Genomic DNA, 21,898 nt, shown 5'->3' with positions numbered 1-21,898 from the left:
GATAAGTTGATCAATAGTACAACAATAACTAAACATGTACTTCAACAAAACATGTTATTTAAATGTAATTTAGTTAATGTATATCAATAGCTTGATTATAACAGAATAAGATTGTCCAACAAAATTTGTTATGGAAAAGCTATGCCTTGATGATTTAATAATAACAAAACAAGATATAAAAACAGGTTATGTGATTTCGTAGTTATTTACTTGATATTCTCCTCTGCTCGGGAAGGGCTGGAATTCCTTATGATTATTTTTCAGAAACTTGTAAAAGAAAAGCTCCAGATATTCTAATGGGAACTCTCTTTGATTTTTTTTCGGGAATTTCGTTCAAGCATTTTTTGGCAAAATTTGCAACATTTATTTTGTAGAATTTATCCAAAAATCCATCAATTATTTGGGGATTTTTTGGAAAAATTTGTACATAGATTTCCAGGAAAACTTCTAAAGGGAATTCTTTCGGAATTCAGGAATTCATCTATGTGCTCCATTAGCATTTCAACGAGAACTTCTCCTGGAATTCGTCGAGAAATAATTTCAGGGATTCTTTTGGAAAGTTTATTGCGGAATTTATTGAATGATCCTTCCAGTCATTAATTCCTGCAACAATTCATTGGGGAACTCTTCCACGAAAACCATCGTGAATTCATTCAGGAATATTATCGGTATTTCTTTCTGGATTCGTTGGAACATTTCTCTGTGGACCTCTGGAGAATTTCTTGAGTAATTTGTAGAACAATTCTTCTAAAGATTACTATTTCCAAGGGTTCTTTTGCCAACTTCTCCAGGTATATCGCGCAAAGACGAAGGGCCCATATAGCCGAGGCGGTAAACGCACGGGTATTCAGCATGACCATGCTGCGGGTGACGGGTTCGATTCCCGGTCGATCCAGGATCTTTTCGTAAAGGAAATTTCCTGGACTTCCTTGGGCATAGAGTATCTTCGTGCCTGCCACACGATATACGCAAGCAAAATGGTCATTGGCAGAGGAAGCTCTCAGTTAATAACTGTGGAAGTGCTCATAGAACACTAAGCTGAGAAGCAGGCTTTGTCCCAATGAGGACGTTACGCCAAGAAGAGAGGGGAGAGACGAACCAGCCAAGGGCTGAAAGTCTCTTAAATAAAGACAAATCAATCAATTAATCCAGGTATATCTTCGATATTTGTTGATGGGCAACGGGTGACTCACCGGGTATTGTCGGGGCGGGGTTCTCTAGAATCTTCTAGTCACAGGTCAACTCTACAGCGGCTCATCGACGGGGCAGACACTTCAGTAGCTTCGCTTTGAAGCGACGACGGGGGCAATTCAGGCGGGTAGTCACGTGGCACTCTTATTTACGTGATTTCGCATATCCTCGGCGGTGACCACCTTAGTAACTGGCACTAAATCACACACGGCGCGTCTAATGACCGGAGGATGATATTACCGCGGGCAATCGAATGGTTAAAACCACAAAATATCGATATTTTCGGGATCGGCAACGAAATCAAAAACGCGTGATTGCTTTCACTTTCGATGGAATGTATATTACTAACAGCAGCAGAAAAACAAAAACCCGATCATTGAGGCAGAAATACAATAGGTAGATCTATATACATATCGTACTGTGCTGGTAAGCAGCAAGACATATGGGCAAAGTACATTAGACGGGTTTAGAAATGTGGGATGGATTCGTTGGTCGGGGAAATTAGATTTCAATTTAGTTTAATTCCTATCATTACCGGCCACCTTTGAAAAGCAAGTTTCAAAATAATCAAAGAGAATTCACAAAATTATAGTGTACTTATCCTATCAGCCTTCAGTGGCACACTCTAACGGGCATATCTTGGAGACTGCTCTCTTCAGAATCCCGGATGACGTTCGGAGGGTTGCAACACGGGTTACACCATCTTGGCCAGGGTGCGTCTCCATAACGCGGGCTAGCGGCCAGCGGGCAGGACCAAGGGATTCGTCCTTCAAGATTACAATGTCACCAACGTTGACCTGGTAGCGCTTCGGGTTGGCACAGTACTGCTGGTTCAACTCCTTCAAGTACTCGTTTCGCCATCTGTACCAGAAGTTTTGAGAGTACTTCTGGAGCTTCTCGTACTGGTTGAGGCGATTCAGCGGTACGTTTCTTATATCGACTTCGGGGAGCGGGCGAATCATGTTCCGCACGAGGAAATGTGCGGGTGTGAGAGTTCCCAGATCGTTAGGATCGCTGGAAAGTGGAAGAAGCGGGCGGGAGTTCATACATCCTTCGATTCTGATTAGAATCGTCGTTAGCTCCTCGAAGGACAGCAATGATGATCCGAGTTGACGGACCAGATGGGCTTTGGCCACCTTTACGGCGGCCTCCCATAGACCACCGAAGTTGGGGGCACGCGGGGGAATCAGGTGCCACTGGATGTTTTCTTCGGCGAGATGCTTACTGATTTTGTCGCTATCGGGTCCGGGTTGAAGCATTTGATACACCTTGTGCAGTGCATTTTTCGCGCCGATGAAATTTGTACCGTTGTCGGAGTACAAATGCTGAGGCCTGTTTCGTCTCCAGACAAAACGATCGAGAGCCATTAAAAAAGCGGGAGTGCTCAGATCGCTGACGAGCTCGAGGTGAACGGCCTTTGTACTCAAGCAGACGAAAACGCAGATGTAGCTTTTACGGGCTGCAGCTTTACGGTGGACGGGCTTAAGAAAAACGGGACCACAATAATCAACCCCTGTGCAGACAAAGGCTTCATTTGCGGTGACTCGGGCAATTGGCAGCTGGCCGATCGGTTGTTGAATCGGCTGCGGGTTCGCCCTACTGCACTCGTAACAGCTCCGAATAGCACTCCGAACAGCTTTCCGACCGTTCAGTGGCCAGAATTCGTCGCGGACGACTGCGAGAGTCATCTGAATCCCACCATGAACTAGCTTGCGATGATGGAATTTCAGTAGGAGGCGGGTAAACGTGTGAAATCCAGGGAGCACGATTTGGTGCTTCACGTCGTATGGTGTGTCAGCTAGCCGTAACCGGCCACCGACACGGATCAGCCCGTCAGCGTCTAGGAATGGGCTTAGCAGGCGAAGAGGCGATTTACTGGACACCATGAACCCTTTCTTTAGGCGCTGCAGATCATCGGGAAACGTTTCAGCTTGGACGAGTTTGACCAGGGCTGTCCTGGCATGATGAAGTTCGGCAACGGAGAGCACACTGCTGGAGTTTCGTCGTTGTTTGAAACGGGCATTGTGGCAAAAACGAAAGCAGAATCCGACTACATTGAGAAGAGTTTGGTACGACGAAAACCTTTCGAACAGTGGATCGGGATGGAGAATCTGGGTAGTCAGAATCACATTCTTTTTCAACTCCAATTCTTCTACGCTGAACTTGGTTTCTGGGATGCCTTGGGAGGGCCACGTTGATTTGTCTTCACGTAACCACGGGGGACCGTGCTTCCACAGCTCGCTGCGGATCAGCTCTTCGACAAAAACTCCACGGGATATCATATCTGCAGGGTTTTCTTTCCCGGAGACGTGTTGCCAGTGAGAAGTAACGGTTGAAGCTTGAATTTCAGCGATGCGGTTCGCTACGAACGTTTTCCACGTTCGTGGAGGTGCCTTCATCCACTGAAGAACGATTGTTGAGTCGGACCAGAAAAAGCTTCCATCAAACTCCATGTCCAACGAGCTGACAATCTTCTCGTACAGGCGAGAGGTAAGGAGAGCTGCGCACAGCTCAAGACGCGGGATACTAAGCGGCTTTAGTGGGGCCACTTTAGACTTTGAAGCCAGGAGACTCACTTGCACTTGTCCATCAGCGGCAACAGAGCGAACGTATATGCAGGCACCATATGCGACCTCGGACGCATCAGCGAAGCAATGCAGTTCCGCAGTTTGGAAACCAGGGGCGAAAGCAAACCTTTCGATGCGGAAGTTGGAGAGGGTGGGAAGCTGTTCACAAAATTGAGCCCATTTTCGTTGGAGATCTGGAGAAACTTCGTCATCCCAGTCCAACGCCAACAGCCAGAGGTTCTGCATCAGAATTTTTGCCTGGACGACGACGGGAGAGATCAGGCCAAGAGGGTCGTAAAGCTGAGCGATCGTGGAGAGTATGGTGCGCTTGGTCGGTGATTTGTTCTGGATCGTAACGGAAACGTCAAAGCGGAAAAGATCTGCTTCCGGTTCCCATCGTATTCCGAGTGTTTTGATGCTTTCTTCGGGATCGAACTTCAAAGACGATTGCGTCCCGAGTAACTCGGGAGGTAGGCCAGCCAGAACTGGGAGGGAATTGGAGCACCACTTTCGGAAACGGAAACCACCTTTCTGCAGAAGACAGTCCAGTTCTTCACGGAGTTCGATGGCTTCTTCGATGCTGTTGTGTCCAGAGATGAGGTCGTCCACGTAAACGTTCTTCTTGATGGCCGTGCTAGCTTTCGGGAACGGGGTGCCTTCATCTTCAACCAGCTGCAAAAGCGTCCGGGTGGCGAGGAAGGAGGACGGGGCGAGGCCGTACGTGACGGTACCCAACTCATACGTCTGAATTGGCTCAGAAGCGTCGAACCGCCATAGAATTCTCTGGAGCGGGCGATCTGCGGGGTTCATCGAGACTTGGCGGTACATTTTTTCGATGTCTGCCACCAATGCAACCGGAAACTTTCGAAATCGGAGGATGAGGCTAATAAGTTCGTCCTGTACGACTGGTCCGACGAGCAAGGAATCGTTGAGGGAGCATCCGGAACTTGTCTTGGCGGAGCCGTCGAATACCACTCTCACCTTCGTGGTGCTGCTCGACTCCTTCAGTACGGGGTGGTGCGGGAGATAAAAAACGTTCGAACTACACTCTTCATTATCGGGAACTGGAGTCATGTGGCCGAGAGCAACGTATTCGCGGAGAAAATCATGGTACTGAATCCTCATATTTTCGTCCTTCGCCAGTTTCAGCTCTAACCACTTCAACCTACGAACAGCAGACAACTTCGACGATCCTAGCATTCGGTCGTGCTCGGGGTGCTTCGGCATTCGGACGACGTAGCGACCGCTCGGGTCACGAGAAACTGTTTCGCGATAGTAATCCTCGCACTTCTGCTCATCAACGGAATAGTCCGATCCATTTAGTTCCTCGATGCGCCAAAAGTGTTCGAGTTGCTCGCTCACAGAGGTAACTGTCGCCACATGACAAGTTACGGCGGGTCGATTGCTGCATTCTGCTGGGTTTTCAAATTTGCCAGCAACTATCCAGCCAAATACCGTTTCAACCAGTAAGGGACCTTGGTCGAGCAGGCGGAAACGTCCATCTCGGAGGAACGAATAGAAATGCGCAGCGCCGATGATCATATCCACCTTTCTGCAAGTGTTGAAGTCGGGATCGGCGAGGGCGAAGTTTTCGGGGATGTTCCACCGGGAGGTGGAGAACGATGCTGAAGGTGTATCACTCGTAACTCTCCGGAGTACCAGGAATTCCAAGGATTCGGAGAAGTTGACGACACGGGATCTGATTTCTGCTCGGATTTCATGCTTGGCGTTCGTAACAGTGCTGTCAACTCCAGCTATTGGAACGTTAACAGGTTTCCGAGGAAGATGGAGCAGCTGACACAGGCGTTCGCTGATTGCGTTCGGTTGGGATCCTGTATCCAACAGGGCACGGGCCACGTGTTCTTGTCCGTAGACATCGACGACTATGAGCACCACTGTGGTCAACAATACGCTGGCATTGGACGATTTAACGGTGGAGACGACCTCGGGTGTCGGGATTGCGGCAACAGCTGTTACCACGCTAGATGGACCAGGCGAAAGATCGTCGCTTCCTGCTTCGGGAGCGGATTTCTCCATCTCTGCCGGCCCGGGATGAATCATGGAGTGATGACGTCTCGAACAGTGCTTGCAGCTGAACTTTGAGCGGCAGTTGCGAGCGAAATGGTCACTGCGGAAGCAGTTACTGCAAAGCTTCTTCTCCGTTACCACTTTCATGCGACCTTTGGGATCGAGGCCGTTGAAAACGGTACAATCGAAAATTGAGTGCCTCTGTTTCTCACACGCAGGGCACGTCGGGAAGGATTTCGATGGAACTTCGGTGGCAGCGTTGGAGCTCAATCTCGGCTGGCTCGGCTTCTTCTGGGCTGACGGGTGGCTAAACGACTTGGAAGCATTGTTCTGCGGGCGATTGATCGAAATGGTCTCCAGTATACGGGCGCGTTTCTGCAAAAAATCGACCATCTCGTTGTATGTTGGGTGAGCGTTCGTCGCGATGGATTCCTCCCAAGCGGTAAGCGACGCATCGTCCAGCTTGTCTTCCAGCAATTCAATGAGGATCGAGCTGAACTGGTCAACTGGTTCGCCTAGCTGTTCCAGGACCTTCGTATGGCGCTGAAATTCATCGACGATTTTGTGCAGGGCTTCGACGTTGTTATTCGGGATCTTGGGGTGCTTCAACAAGGCTCGTATATGCTTCTTGCGGAGAATGGCCTTATTAGAGTAGCGGTTCACCAACGTATCCCAAGCGACGGCGTAGTTATTCGCTGTGATCGTGATGGACTGGATCAGTCTGGCCGCTTCTCCCTTCAACGCTGCACGGAGATAGTGGAACTTCTGGACCTGGGAGATCTCCGTCGACGAGTGGATCATCGACATGAAAGTGTCGTGAAACGTCAGCCAATTGTTGAAATCTCCGTCGAATTCTGGCAGCGAAATCGTCGGCAGCTTTACATTGGCCAAAGTTGGTTGAGCAGCAGGGACAGCGGGGGCAACAGCGGCAGTGGGGTTTGGCGGGGGTGGTACCTTCGATGATAATCCAGCCTTCACACGGAAATAGAGTTCCTCCACAGTTCCGCGTAGCTCCAAATTCTTCTGGACGAATTCTTCGGAGTCATCCATCTCCTCGTACTCTTCCTGAACGATTTCGTATGCGCACCAAACTTTCTCCAAGCGATCCAAACGATGGGGAACTTCTTGTTGGTGTTGATCGGGATCGTAGTTCTTGACGAATGCATCCAATCGCTTCAGCGCCTCGAGAACGTTCTTCCGCTTCGTCTCTTTCGCCTTCAACCGCTTCTCGTCCGGCATCGTTCCCGCTTACTCCAACGCAGTAGGGCTAAAACGGCCAGAAAGGACCCAGGAAGTACCGCAAACGGGGAAATAATGCGATTGGAATGGTACTCACCTGGTACCTCCAATCTCAGGAGGCCTTGTATTTGATCAAAATAACAGGAACAATGAAGCGCAGGGGTAATCCGGTAATACTTTGAGACGAAATTCCGGAAAAGAACCGATGTCGAAGTCCGGCAACGGGCTGTGATCCAGTCGCACACTAAAACGGTCGAAACAGACCCAGAAGTACCGCAAGAGGGGGGTTATTCGATTGGAAAGGTACTAACCTGGTACCTCCAATCTCAGGAGGCCTCGTATTTATATTTTCTGGATCTCTCAGCAACTTCCACAGTAAAAACTTTGGACCAGTCTACTGCACAATGGGTGTGACGGGAAGCCTCACAGCGGCTCGTTCGAGGTTACGTTGTGTAGTCGGGGACGGGGAAACCAGGGATCCTGGTCACGGCACCAAATGATGGGCAACGGGTGACTCACCGGGTATTGTCGGGGCGGGGTTCTCTAGAATCTTCTAGTCACAGGTCAACTCTACAGCGGCTCATCGACGGGGCAGACACTTCAGTAGCTTCGCTTTGAAGCGACGACGGGGGCAATTCAGGCGGGTAGTCACGTGGCACTCTTATTTACGTGATTTCGCATATCCTCGGCGGTGACCACCTTAGTAACTGGCACTAAATCACACACGGCGCGTCTAATGACCGGAGGATGATATTACCGCGGGCAATCGAATGGTTAAAACCACAAAATATCGATATTTTCGGGATCGGCAACGAAATCAAAAACGCGTGATTGCTTTCACTTTCGATGGAATGTATATTACTAACAGCAGCAGAAAAACAAAAACCCGATCATTGAGGCAGAAATACAATAGGTAGATCTATATACATATCGTACTGTGCTGGTAAGCAGCAAGACATATGGGCAAAGTACATTAGACGGGTTTAGAAATGTGGGATGGATTCGTTGGTCGGGGAAATTAGATTTCAATTTAGTTTAATTCCTATCATTACGACGGGGCAGACACTTCAGTAGCTTCGCTTTGAAGCGACGACGGGGGCAATTCAGGCGGGTAGTCACGTGGCACTCTTATTTACGTGATTTCGCATATCCTCGGCGGTGACCACCTTAGTAACTGGCACTAAATCACACACGGCGCGTCTAATGACCGGAGGATGATATTACCGCGGGCAATCGAATGGTTAAAACCACAAAATATCGATATTTTCGGGATCGGCAACGAAATCAAAAACGCGTGATTGCTTTCACTTTCGATGGAATGTATATTACTAACAGCAGCAGAAAAACAAAAACCCGATCATTGAGGCAGAAATACAATAGGTAGATCTATATACATATCGTACTGTGCTGGTAAGCAGCAAGACATATGGGCAAAGTACATTAGACGGGTTTAGAAATGTGGGATGGATTCGTTGGTCGGGGAAATTAGATTTCAATTTAGTTTAATTCCTATCATTACCGGCCACCTTTGAAAAGCAAGTTTCAAAATAATCAAAGAGAATTCACAAAATTATAGTGTACTTATCCTATCAGCCTTCAGTGGCACACTCTAACGGGCATATCTTGGAGACTGCTCTCTTCAGAATCCCGGATGACGTTCGGAGGGTTGCAACACGGGTTACACCATCTTGGCCAGGGTGCGTCTCCATAACGCGGGCTAGCGGCCAGCGGGCAGGACCAAGGGATTCGTCCTTCAAGATTACAATGTCACCAACGTTGACCTGGTAGCGCTTCGGGTTGGCACAGTACTGCTGGTTCAACTCCTTCAAGTACTCGTTTCGCCATCTGTACCAGAAGTTTTGAGAGTACTTCTGGAGCTTCTCGTACTGGTTGAGGCGATTCAGCGGTACGTTTCTTATATCGACTTCGGGGAGCGGGCGAATCATGTTCCGCACGAGGAAATGTGCGGGTGTGAGAGTTCCCAGATCGTTAGGATCGCTGGAAAGTGGAAGAAGCGGGCGGGAGTTCATACATCCTTCGATTCTGATTAGAATCGTCGTTAGCTCCTCGAAGGACAGCAATGATGATCCGAGTTGACGGACCAGATGGGCTTTGGCCACCTTTACGGCGGCCTCCCATAGACCACCGAAGTTGGGGGCACGCGGGGGAATCAGGTGCCACTGGATGTTTTCTTCGGCGAGATGCTTACTGATTTTGTCGCTATCGGGTCCGGGTTGAAGCATTTGATACACCTTGTGCAGTGCATTTTTCGCGCCGATGAAATTTGTACCGTTGTCGGAGTACAAATGCTGAGGCCTGTTTCGTCTCCAGACAAAACGATCGAGAGCCATTAAAAAAGCGGGAGTGCTCAGATCGCTGACGAGCTCGAGGTGAACGGCCTTTGTACTCAAGCAGACGAAAACGCAGATGTAGCTTTTACGGGCTGCAGCTTTACGGTGGACGGGCTTAAGAAAAACGGGACCACAATAATCAACCCCTGTGCAGACAAAGGCTTCATTTGCGGTGACTCGGGCAATTGGCAGCTGGCCGATCGGTTGTTGAATCGGCTGCGGGTTCGCCCTACTGCACTCGTAACAGCTCCGAATAGCACTCCGAACAGCTTTCCGACCGTTCAGTGGCCAGAATTCGTCGCGGACGACTGCGAGAGTCATCTGAATCCCACCATGAACTAGCTTGCGATGATGGAATTTCAGTAGGAGGCGGGTAAACGTGTGAAATCCAGGGAGCACGATTTGGTGCTTCACGTCGTATGGTGTGTCAGCTAGCCGTAACCGGCCACCGACACGGATCAGCCCGTCAGCGTCTAGGAATGGGCTTAGCAGGCGAAGAGGCGATTTACTGGACACCATGAACCCTTTCTTTAGGCGCTGCAGATCATCGGGAAACGTTTCAGCTTGGACGAGTTTGACCAGGGCTGTCCTGGCATGATGAAGTTCGGCAACGGAGAGCACACTGCTGGAGTTTCGTCGTTGTTTGAAACGGGCATTGTGGCAAAAACGAAAGCAGAATCCGACTACATTGAGAAGAGTTTGGTACGACGAAAACCTTTCGAACAGTGGATCGGGATGGAGAATCTGGGTAGTCAGAATCACATTCTTTTTCAACTCCAATTCTTCTACGCTGAACTTGGTTTCTGGGATGCCTTGGGAGGGCCACGTTGATTTGTCTTCACGTAACCACGGGGGACCGTGCTTCCACAGCTCGCTGCGGATCAGCTCTTCGACAAAAACTCCACGGGATATCATATCTGCAGGGTTTTCTTTCCCGGAGACGTGTTGCCAGTGAGAAGTAACGGTTGAAGCTTGAATTTCAGCGATGCGGTTCGCTACGAACGTTTTCCACGTTCGTGGAGGTGCCTTCATCCACTGAAGAACGATTGTTGAGTCGGACCAGAAAAAGCTTCCATCAAACTCCATGTCCAACGAGCTGACAATCTTCTCGTACAGGCGAGAGGTAAGGAGAGCTGCGCACAGCTCAAGACGCGGGATACTAAGCGGCTTTAGTGGGGCCACTTTAGACTTTGAAGCCAGGAGACTCACTTGCACTTGTCCATCAGCGGCAACAGAGCGAACGTATATGCAGGCACCATATGCGACCTCGGACGCATCAGCGAAGCAATGCAGTTCCGCAGTTTGGAAACCAGGGGCGAAAGCAAACCTTTCGATGCGGAAGTTGGAGAGGGTGGGAAGCTGTTCACAAAATTGAGCCCATTTTCGTTGGAGATCTGGAGAAACTTCGTCATCCCAGTCCAACGCCAACAGCCAGAGGTTCTGCATCAGAATTTTTGCCTGGACGACGACGGGAGAGATCAGGCCAAGAGGGTCGTAAAGCTGAGCGATCGTGGAGAGTATGGTGCGCTTGGTCGGTGATTTGTTCTGGATCGTAACGGAAACGTCAAAGCGGAAAAGATCTGCTTCCGGTTCCCATCGTATTCCGAGTGTTTTGATGCTTTCTTCGGGATCGAACTTCAAAGACGATTGCGTCCCGAGTAACTCGGGAGGTAGGCCAGCCAGAACTGGGAGGGAATTGGAGCACCACTTTCGGAAACGGAAACCACCTTTCTGCAGAAGACAGTCCAGTTCTTCACGGAGTTCGATGGCTTCTTCGATGCTGTTGTGTCCAGAGATGAGGTCGTCCACGTAAACGTTCTTCTTGATGGCCGTGCTAGCTTTCGGGAACGGGGTGCCTTCATCTTCAACCAGCTGCAAAAGCGTCCGGGTGGCGAGGAAGGAGGACGGGGCGAGGCCGTACGTGACGGTACCCAACTCATACGTCTGAATTGGCTCAGAAGCGTCGAACCGCCATAGAATTCTCTGGAGCGGGCGATCTGCGGGGTTCATCGAGACTTGGCGGTACATTTTTTCGATGTCTGCCACCAATGCAACCGGAAACTTTCGAAATCGGAGGATGAGGCTAATAAGTTCGTCCTGTACGACTGGTCCGACGAGCAAGGAATCGTTGAGGGAGCATCCGGAACTTGTCTTGGCGGAGCCGTCGAATACCACTCTCACCTTCGTGGTGCTGCTCGACTCCTTCAGTACGGGGTGGTGCGGGAGATAAAAAACGTTCGAACTACACTCTTCATTATCGGGAACTGGAGTCATGTGGCCGAGAGCAACGTATTCGCGGAGAAAATCATGGTACTGAATCCTCATATTTTCGTCCTTCGCCAGTTTCAGCTCTAACCACTTCAACCTACGAACAGCAGACAACTTCGACGATCCTAGCATTCGGTCGTGCTCGGGGTGCTTCGGCATTCGGACGACGTAGCGACCGCTCGGGTCACGAGAAACTGTTTCGCGATAGTAATCCTCGCACTTCTGCTCATCAACGGAATAGTCCGATCCATTTAGTTCCTCGATGCGCCAAAAGTGTTCGAGTTGCTCGCTCACAGAGGTAACTGTCGCCACATGACAAGTTACGGCGGGTCGATTGCTGCATTCTGCTGGGTTTTCAAATTTGCCAGCAACTATCCAGCCAAATACCGTTTCAACCAGTAAGGGACCTTGGTCGAGCAGGCGGAAACGTCCATCTCGGAGGAACGAATAGAAATGCGCAGCGCCGATGATCATATCCACCTTTCTGCAAGTGTTGAAGTCGGGATCGGCGAGGGCGAAGTTTTCGGGGATGTTCCACCGGGAGGTGGAGAACGATGCTGAAGGTGTATCACTCGTAACTCTCCGGAGTACCAGGAATTCCAAGGATTCGGAGAAGTTGACGACACGGGATCTGATTTCTGCTCGGATTTCATGCTTGGCGTTCGTAACAGTGCTGTCAACTCCAGCTATTGGAACGTTAACAGGTTTCCGAGGAAGATGGAGCAGCTGACACAGGCGTTCGCTGATTGCGTTCGGTTGGGATCCTGTATCCAACAGGGCACGGGCCACGTGTTCTTGTCCGTAGACATCGACGACTATGAGCACCACTGTGGTCAACAATACGCTGGCATTGGACGATTTAACGGTGGAGACGACCTCGGGTGTCGGGATTGCGGCAACAGCTGTTACCACGCTAGATGGACCAGGCGAAAGATCGTCGCTTCCTGCTTCGGGAGCGGATTTCTCCATCTCTGCCGGCCCGGGATGAATCATGGAGTGATGACGTCTCGAACAGTGCTTGCAGCTGAACTTTGAGCGGCAGTTGCGAGCGAAATGGTCACTGCGGAAGCAGTTACTGCAAAGCTTCTTCTCCGTTACCACTTTCATGCGACCTTTGGGATCGAGGCCGTTGAAAACGGTACAATCGAAAATTGAGTGCCTCTGTTTCTCACACGCAGGGCACGTCGGGAAGGATTTCGATGGAACTTCGGTGGCAGCGTTGGAGCTCAATCTCGGCTGGCTCGGCTTCTTCTGGGCTGACGGGTGGCTAAACGACTTGGAAGCATTGTTCTGCGGGCGATTGATCGAAATGGTCTCCAGTATACGGGCGCGTTTCTGCAAAAAATCGACCATCTCGTTGTATGTTGGGTGAGCGTTCGTCGCGATGGATTCCTCCCAAGCGGTAAGCGACGCATCGTCCAGCTTGTCTTCCAGCAATTCAATGAGGATCGAGCTGAACTGGTCAACTGGTTCGCCTAGCTGTTCCAGGACCTTCGTATGGCGCTGAAATTCATCGACGATTTTGTGCAGGGCTTCGACGTTGTTATTCGGGATCTTGGGGTGCTTCAACAAGGCTCGTATATGCTTCTTGCGGAGAATGGCCTTATTAGAGTAGCGGTTCACCAACGTATCCCAAGCGACGGCGTAGTTATTCGCTGTGATCGTGATGGACTGGATCAGTCTGGCCGCTTCTCCCTTCAACGCTGCACGGAGATAGTGGAACTTCTGGACCTGGGAGATCTCCGTCGACGAGTGGATCATCGACATGAAAGTGTCGTGAAACGTCAGCCAATTGTTGAAATCTCCGTCGAATTCTGGCAGCGAAATCGTCGGCAGCTTTACATTGGCCAAAGTTGGTTGAGCAGCAGGGACAGCGGGGGCAACAGCGGCAGTGGGGTTTGGCGGGGGTGGTACCTTCGATGATAATCCAGCCTTCACACGGAAATAGAGTTCCTCCACAGTTCCGCGTAGCTCCAAATTCTTCTGGACGAATTCTTCGGAGTCATCCATCTCCTCGTACTCTTCCTGAACGATTTCGTATGCGCACCAAACTTTCTCCAAGCGATCCAAACGATGGGGAACTTCTTGTTGGTGTTGATCGGGATCGTAGTTCTTGACGAATGCATCCAATCGCTTCAGCGCCTCGAGAACGTTCTTCCGCTTCGTCTCTTTCGCCTTCAACCGCTTCTCGTCCGGCATCGTTCCCGCTTACTCCAACGCAGTAGGGCTAAAACGGCCAGAAAGGACCCAGGAAGTACCGCAAACGGGGAAATAATGCGATTGGAATGGTACTCACCTGGTACCTCCAATCTCAGGAGGCCTTGTATTTGATCAAAATAACAGGAACAATGAAGCGCAGGGGTAATCCGGTAATACTTTGAGACGAAATTCCGGAAAAGAACCGATGTCGAAGTCCGGCAACGGGCTGTGATCCAGTCGCACACTAAAACGGTCGAAACAGACCCAGAAGTACCGCAAGAGGGGGGTTATTCGATTGGAAAGGTACTAACCTGGTACCTCCAATCTCAGGAGGCCTCGTATTTATATTTTCTGGATCTCTCAGCAACTTCCACAGTAAAAACTTTGGACCAGTCTACTGCACAATGGGTGTGACGGGAAGCCTCACAGCGGCTCGTTCGAGGTTACGTTGTGTAGTCGGGGACGGGGAAACCAGGGATCCTGGTCACGGCACCAAATGATGGGCAACGGGTGACTCACCGGGTATTGTCGGGGCGGGGTTCTCTAGAATCTTCTAGTCACAGGTCAACTCTACAGCGGCTCATCGACGGGGCAGACACTTCAGTAGCTTCGCTTTGAAGCGACGACGGGGGCAATTCAGGCGGGTAGTCACGTGGCACTCTTATTTACGTGATTTCGCATATCCTCGGCGGTGACCACCTTAGTAACTGGCACTAAATCACACACGGCGCGTCTAATGACCGGAGGATGATATTACCGCGGGCAATCGAATGGTTAAAACCACAAAATATCGATATTTTCGGGATCGGCAACGAAATCAAAAACGCGTGATTGCTTTCACTTTCGATGGAATGTATATTACTAACAGCAGCAGAAAAACAAAAACCCGATCATTGAGGCAGAAATACAATAGGTAGATCTATATACATATCGTACTGTGCTGGTAAGCAGCAAGACATATGGGCAAAGTACATTAGACGGGTTTAGAAATGTGGGATGGATTCGTTGGTCGGGGAAATTAGATTTCAATTTAGTTTAATTCCTATCATTACGACGGGGCAGACACTTCAGTAGCTTCGCTTTGAAGCGACGACGGGGGCAATTCAGGCGGGTAGTCACGTGGCACTCTTATTTACGTGATTTCGCATATCCTCGGCGGTGACCACCTTAGTAACTGGCACTAAATCACACACGGCGCGTCTAATGACCGGAGGATGATATTACCGCGGGCAATCGAATGGTTAAAACCACAAAATATCGATATTTTCGGGATCGGCAACGAAATCAAAAACGCGTGATTGCTTTCACTTTCGATGGAATGTATATTACTAACAGCAGCAGAAAAACAAAAACCCGATCATTGAGGCAGAAATACAATAGGTAGATCTATATACATATCGTACTGTGCTGGTAAGCAGCAAGACATATGGGCAAAGTACATTAGACGGGTTTAGAAATGTGGGATGGATTCGTTGGTCGGGGAAATTAGATTTCAATTTAGTTTAATTCCTATCATTACCGGCCACCTTTGAAAAGCAAGTTTCAAAATAATCAAAGAGAATTCACAAAATTATAGTGTACTTATCCTATCAGCCTTCAGTGGCACACTCTAACGGGCATATCTTGGAGACTGCTCTCTTCAGAATCCCGGATGACGTTCGGAGGGTTGCAACACGGGTTACACCATCTTGGCCAGGGTGCGTCTCCATAACGCGGGCTAGCGGCCAGCGGGCAGGACCAAGGGATTCGTCCTTCAAGATTACAATGTCACCAACGTTGACCTGGTAGCGCTTCGGGTTGGCACAGTACTGCTGGTTCAACTCCTTCAAGTACTCGTTTCGCCATCTGTACCAGAAGTTTTGAGAGTACTTCTGGAGCTTCTCGTACTGGTTGAGGCGATTCAGCGGTACGTTTCTTATATCGACTTCGGGGAGCGGGCGAATCATGTTCCGCACGAGGAAATGTGCGGGTGTGAGAGTTCCCAGATCGTTAGGATCGCTGGAAAGTGGAAGAAGCGGGCGGGAGTTCATACATCCTTCGATTCTGATTAGAATCGTCGTTAGCTCCTCGAAGGACAGCAATGATGATCCGAGTTGACGGACCAGATGGGCTTTGGCCACCTTTACGGCGGCCTCCCATAGACCACCGAAGTTGGGGGCACGCGGGGGAATCAGGTGCCACTGGATGTTTTCTTCGGCGAGATGCTTACTGATTTTGTCGCTATCGGGTCCGGGTTGAAGCATTTGATACACCTTGTGCAGTGCATTTTTCGCGCCGATGAAATTTGTACCGTTGTCGGAGTACAAATGCTGAGGCCTGTTTCGTCTCCAGACAAAACGATCGAGAGCCATTAAAAAAGCGGGAGTGCTCAGATCGCTGACGAGCTCGAGGTGAACGGCCTTTGTACTCAAGCAGACGAAAACGCAGATGTAGCTTTTACGGGCTGCAGCTTTACGGTGGACGGGCTTAAGAAAAACGGGACCACAATAATCAACCCCTGTGCAGACAAAGGCTTCATTTGCGGTGACTCGGGCAATTGGCAGCTGGCCGATCGGTTGTTGAATCGGCTGCGGGTTCGCCCTACTGCACTCGTAACAGCTCCGAATAGCACTCCGAACAGCTTTCCGACCGTTCAGTGGCCAGAATTCGTCGCGGACGACTGCGAGAGTCATCTGAATCCCACCATGAACTAGCTTGCGATGATGGAATTTCAGTAGGAGGCGGGTAAACGTGTGAAATCCAGGGAGCACGATTTGGTGCTTCACGTCGTATGGTGTGTCAGCTAGCCGTAACCGGCCACCGACACGGATCAGCCCGTCAGCGTCTAGGAATGGGCTTAGCAGGCGAAGAGGCGATTTACTGGACACCATGAACCCTTTCTTTAGGCGCTGCAGATCATCGGGAAACGTTTCAGCTTGGACGAGTTTGACCAGGGCTGTCCTGGCATGATGAAGTTCGGCAACGGAGAGCACACTGCTGGAGTTTCGTCGTTGTTTGAAACGGGCATTGTGGCAAAAACGAAAGCAGAATCCGACTACATTGAGAAGAGTTTGGTACGACGAAAACCTTTCGAACAGTGGATCGGGATGGAGAATCTGGGTAGTCAGAATCACATTCTTTTTCAACTCCAATTCTTCTACGCTGAACTTGGTTTCTGGGATGCCTTGGGAGGGCCACGTTGATTTGTCTTCACGTAACCACGGGGGACCGTGCTTCCACAGCTCGCTGCGGATCAGCTCTTCGACAAAAACTCCACGGGATATCATATCTGCAGGGTTTTCTTTCCCGGAGACGTGTTGCCAGTGAGAAGTAACGGTTGAAGCTTGAATTTCAGCGATGCGGTTCGCTACGAACGTTTTCCACGTTCGTGGAGGTGCCTTCATCCACTGAAGAACGATTGTTGAGTCGGACCAGAAAAAGCTTCCATCAAACTCCATGTCCAACGAGCTGACAATCTTCTCGTACAGGCGAGAGGTAAGGAGAGCTGCGCACAGCTCAAGACGCGGGATACTAAGCGGCTTTAGTGGGGCCACTTTAGACTTTGAAGCCAGGAGACTCACTTGCACTTGTCCATCAGCGGCAACAGAGCGAACGTATATGCAGGCACCATATGCGACCTCGGACGCATCAGCGAAGCAATGCAGTTCCGCAGTTTGGAAACCAGGGGCGAAAGCAAACCTTTCGATGCGGAAGTTGGAGAGGGTGGGAAGCTGTTCACAAAATTGAGCCCATTTTCGTTGGAGATCTGGAGAAACTTCGTCATCCCAGTCCAACGCCAACAGCCAGAGGTTCTGCATCAGAATTTTTGCCTGGACGACGACGGGAGAGATCAGGCCAAGAGGGTCGTAAAGCTGAGCGATCGTGGAGAGTATGGTGCGCTTGGTCGGTGATTTGTTCTGGATCGTAACGGAAACGTCAAAGCGGAAAAGATCTGCTTCCGGTTCCCATCGTATTCCGAGTGTTTTGATGCTTTCTTCGGGATCGAACTTCAAAGACGATTGCGTCCCGAGTAACTCGGGAGGTAGGCCAGCCAGAACTGGGAGGGAATTGGAGCACCACTTTCGGAAACGGAAACCACCTTTCTGCAGAAGACAGTCCAGTTCTTCACGGAGTTCGATGGCTTCTTCGATGCTGTTGTGTCCAGAGATGAGGTCGTCCACGTAAACGTTCTTCTTGATGGCCGTGCTAGCTTTCGGGAACGGGGTGCCTTCATCTTCAACCAGCTGCAAAAGCGTCCGGGTGGCGAGGAAGGAGGACGGGGCGAGGCCGTACGTGACGGTACCCAACTCATACGTCTGAATTGGCTCAGAAGCGTCGAACCGCCATAGAATTCTCTGGAGCGGGCGATCTGCGGGGTTCATCGAGACTTGGCGGTACATTTTTTCGATGTCTGCCACCAATGCAACCGGAAACTTTCGAAATCGGAGGATGAGGCTAATAAGTTCGTCCTGTACGACTGGTCCGACGAGCAAGGAATCGTTGAGGGAGCATCCGGAACTTGTCTTGGCGGAGCCGTCGAATACCACTCTCACCTTCGTGGTGCTGCTCGACTCCTTCAGTACGGGGTGGTGCGGGAGATAAAAAACGTTCGAACTACACTCTTCATTATCGGGAACTGGAGTCATGTGGCCGAGAGCAACGTATTCGCGGAGAAAATCATGGTACTGAATCCTCATATTTTCGTCCTTCGCCAGTTTCAGCTCTAACCACTTCAACCTACGAACAGCAGACAACTTCGACGATCCTAGCATTCGGTCGTGCTCGGGGTGCTTCGGCATTCGGACGACGTAGCGACCGCTCGGGTCACGAGAAACTGTTTCGCGATAGTAATCCTCGCACTTCTGCTCATCAACGGAATAGTCCGATCCATTTAGTTCCTCGATGCGCCAAAAGTGTTCGAGTTGCTCGCTCACAGAGGTAACTGTCGCCACATGACAAGTTACGGCGGGTCGATTGCTGCATTCTGCTGGGTTTTCAAATTTGCCAGCAACTATCCAGCCAAATACCGTTTCAACCAGTAAGGGACCTTGGTCGAGCAGGCGGAAACGTCCATCTCGGAGGAACGAATAGAAATGCGCAGCGCCGATGATCATATCCACCTTTCTGCAAGTGTTGAAGTCGGGATCGGCGAGGGCGAAGTTTTCGGGGATGTTCCACCGGGAGGTGGAGAACGATGCTGAAGGTGTATCACTCGTAACTCTCCGGAGTACCAGGAATTCCAAGGATTCGGAGAAGTTGACGACACGGGATCTGATTTCTGCTCGGATTTCATGCTTGGCGTTCGTAACAGTGCTGTCAACTCCAGCTATTGGAACGTTAACAGGTTTCCGAGGAAGATGGAGCAGCTGACACAGGCGTTCGCTGATTGCGTTCGGTTGGGATCCTGTATCCAACAGGGCACGGGCCACGTGTTCTTGTCCGTAGACATCGACGACTATGAGCACCACTGTGGTCAACAATACGCTGGCATTGGACGATTTAACGGTGGAGACGACCTCGGGTGTCGGGATTGCGGCAACAGCTGTTACCACGCTAGATGGACCAGGCGAAAGATCGTCGCTTCCTGCTTCGGGAGCGGATTTCTCCATCTCTGCCGGCCCGGGATGAATCATGGAGTGATGACGTCTCGAACAGTGCTTGCAGCTGAACTTTGAGCGGCAGTTGCGAGCGAAATGGTCACTGCGGAAGCAGTTACTGCAAAGCTTCTTCTCCGTTACCACTTTCATGCGACCTTTGGGATCGAGGCCGTTGAAAACGGTACAATCGAAAATTGAGTGCCTCTGTTTCTCACACGCAGGGCACGTCGGGAAGGATTTCGATGGAACTTCGGTGGCAGCGTTGGAGCTCAATCTCGGCTGGCTCGGCTTCTTCTGGGCTGACGGGTGGCTAAACGACTTGGAAGCATTGTTCTGCGGGCGATTGATCGAAATGGTCTCCAGTATACGGGCGCGTTTCTGCAAAAAATCGACCATCTCGTTGTATGTTGGGTGAGCGTTCGTCGCGATGGATTCCTCCCAAGCGGTAAGCGACGCATCGTCCAGCTTGTCTTCCAGCAATTCAATGAGGATCGAGCTGAACTGGTCAACTGGTTCGCCTAGCTGTTCCAGGACCTTCGTATGGCGCTGAAATTCATCGACGATTTTGTGCAGGGCTTCGACGTTGTTATTCGGGATCTTGGGGTGCTTCAACAAGGCTCGTATATGCTTCTTGCGGAGAATGGCCTTATTAGAGTAGCGGTTCACCAACGTATCCCAAGCGACGGCGTAGTTATTCGCTGTGATCGTGATGGACTGGATCAGTCTGGCCGCTTCTCCCTTCAACGCTGCACGGAGATAGTGGAACTTCTGGACCTGGGAGATCTCCGTCGACGAGTGGATCATCGACATGAAAGTGTCGTGAAACGTCAGCCAATTGTTGAAATCTCCGTCGAATTCTGGCAGCGAAATCGTCGGCAGCTTTACATTGGCCAAAGTTGGTTGAGCAGCAGGGACAGCGGGGGCAACAGCGGCAGTGGGGTTTGGCGGGGGTGGTACCTTCGATGATAATCCAGCCTTCACACGGAAATAGAGTTCCTCCACAGTTCCGCGTAGCTCCAAATTCTTCTGGACGAATTCTTCGGAGTCATCCATCTCCTCGTACTCTTCCTGAACGATTTCGTATGCGCACCAAACTTTCTCCAAGCGATCCAAACGATGGGGAACTTCTTGTTGGTGTTGATCGGGATCGTAGTTCTTGACGAATGCATCCAATCGCTTCAGCGCCTCGAGAACGTTCTTCCGCTTCGTCTCTTTCGCCTTCAACCGCTTCTCGTCCGGCATCGTTCCCGCTTACTCCAACGCAGTAGGGCTAAAACGGCCAGAAAGGACCCAGGAAGTACCGCAAACGGGGAAATAATGCGATTGGAATGGTACTCACCTGGTACCTCCAATCTCAGGAGGCCTTGTATTTGATCAAAATAACAGGAACAATGAAGCGCAGGGGTAATCCGGTAATACTTTGAGACGAAATTCCGGAAAAGAACCGATGTCGAAGTCCGGCAACGGGCTGTGATCCAGTCGCACACTAAAACGGTCGAAACAGACCCAGAAGTACCGCAAGAGGGGGGTTATTCGATTGGAAAGGTACTAACCTGGTACCTCCAATCTCAGGAGGCCTCGTATTTATATTTTCTGGATCTCTCAGCAACTTCCACAGTAAAAACTTTGGACCAGTCTACTGCACAATGGGTGTGACGGGAAGCCTCACAGCGGCTCGTTCGAGGTTACGTTGTGTAGTCGGGGACGGGGAAACCAGGGATCCTGGTCACGGCACCAAATGATGGGCAACGGGTGACTCACCGGGTATTGTCGGGGCGGGGTTCTCTAGAATCTTCTAGTCACAGGTCAACTCTACAGCGGCTCATCGACGGGGCAGACACTTCAGTAGCTTCGCTTTGAAGCGACGACGGGGGCAATTCAGGCGGGTAGTCACGTGGCACTCTTATTTACGTGATTTCGCATATCCTCGGCGGTGACCACCTTAGTAACTGGCACTAAATCACACACGGCGCGTCTAATGACCGGAGGATGATATTACCGCGGGCAATCGAATGGTTAAAACCACAAAATATCGATATTTTCGGGATCGGCAACGAAATCAAAAACGCGTGATTGCTTTCACTTTCGATGGAATGTATATTACTAACAGCAGCAGAAAAACAAAAACCCGATCATTGAGGCAGAAATACAATAGGTAGATCTATATACATATCGTACTGTGCTGGTAAGCAGCAAGACATATGGGCAAAGTACATTAGACGGGTTTAGAAATGTGGGATGGATTCGTTGGTCGGGGAAATTAGATTTCAATTTAGTTTAATTCCTATCAGACTTTTTTTATGCGGTTTTCTGAACTTTGAACTGAGTTTTTTTACGCAGTACGTATCCCCCGAATAAAAAAAAACCTGACTGTAATTGAATTTCAATCTTTTTTCCATTATTGATTCCACTAAAATTGGCGATAGTATATACAGGGTGTTAGGTTCCCGAGTGCAAACTTTTTAAAGGGTGATAGAGG

General features: G+C 50.2%; 3 protein-coding genes across 3 annotated transcripts; all 3 read right to left on the bottom strand.

Annotated features, from left to right (window-relative positions):
* Positions 1–1,796: 1,796 nt before the first annotated feature.
* Positions 1,797–7,025, bottom strand: LOC134284534 (uncharacterized). Its single transcript, XM_062843511.1, has one exon. The coding sequence runs from the start codon at positions 7,023–7,025 to the stop codon at positions 1,797–1,799; it is 5,229 nt and encodes a 1,742-aa protein (XP_062699495.1).
* A 1,589-nt stretch (positions 7,026–8,614) lies between these two features.
* Positions 8,615–13,843, bottom strand: LOC134284533 (uncharacterized). Its single transcript, XM_062843510.1, has one exon. The coding sequence runs from the start codon at positions 13,841–13,843 to the stop codon at positions 8,615–8,617; it is 5,229 nt and encodes a 1,742-aa protein (XP_062699494.1).
* Positions 13,844–15,432: 1,589 nt separating this feature from the next.
* LOC134284532 (uncharacterized) lies at positions 15,433–20,661 on the bottom strand. The gene has a single exon (XM_062843509.1). The coding sequence runs from the start codon at positions 20,659–20,661 to the stop codon at positions 15,433–15,435; it is 5,229 nt and encodes a 1,742-aa protein (XP_062699493.1).
* Between the last annotated feature and the right edge of the window lie 1,237 nt (positions 20,662–21,898).

This window comes from Aedes albopictus, unplaced genomic scaffold (assembly GCF_035046485.1).
Source record: "Aedes albopictus strain Foshan unplaced genomic scaffold, AalbF5 HiC_scaffold_268, whole genome shotgun sequence".
Lineage (NCBI taxonomy): Eukaryota > Metazoa > Arthropoda > Insecta > Diptera > Culicidae > Aedes > Aedes albopictus.
This window is presented reverse-complemented; position numbering and strand designations above follow the sequence as displayed.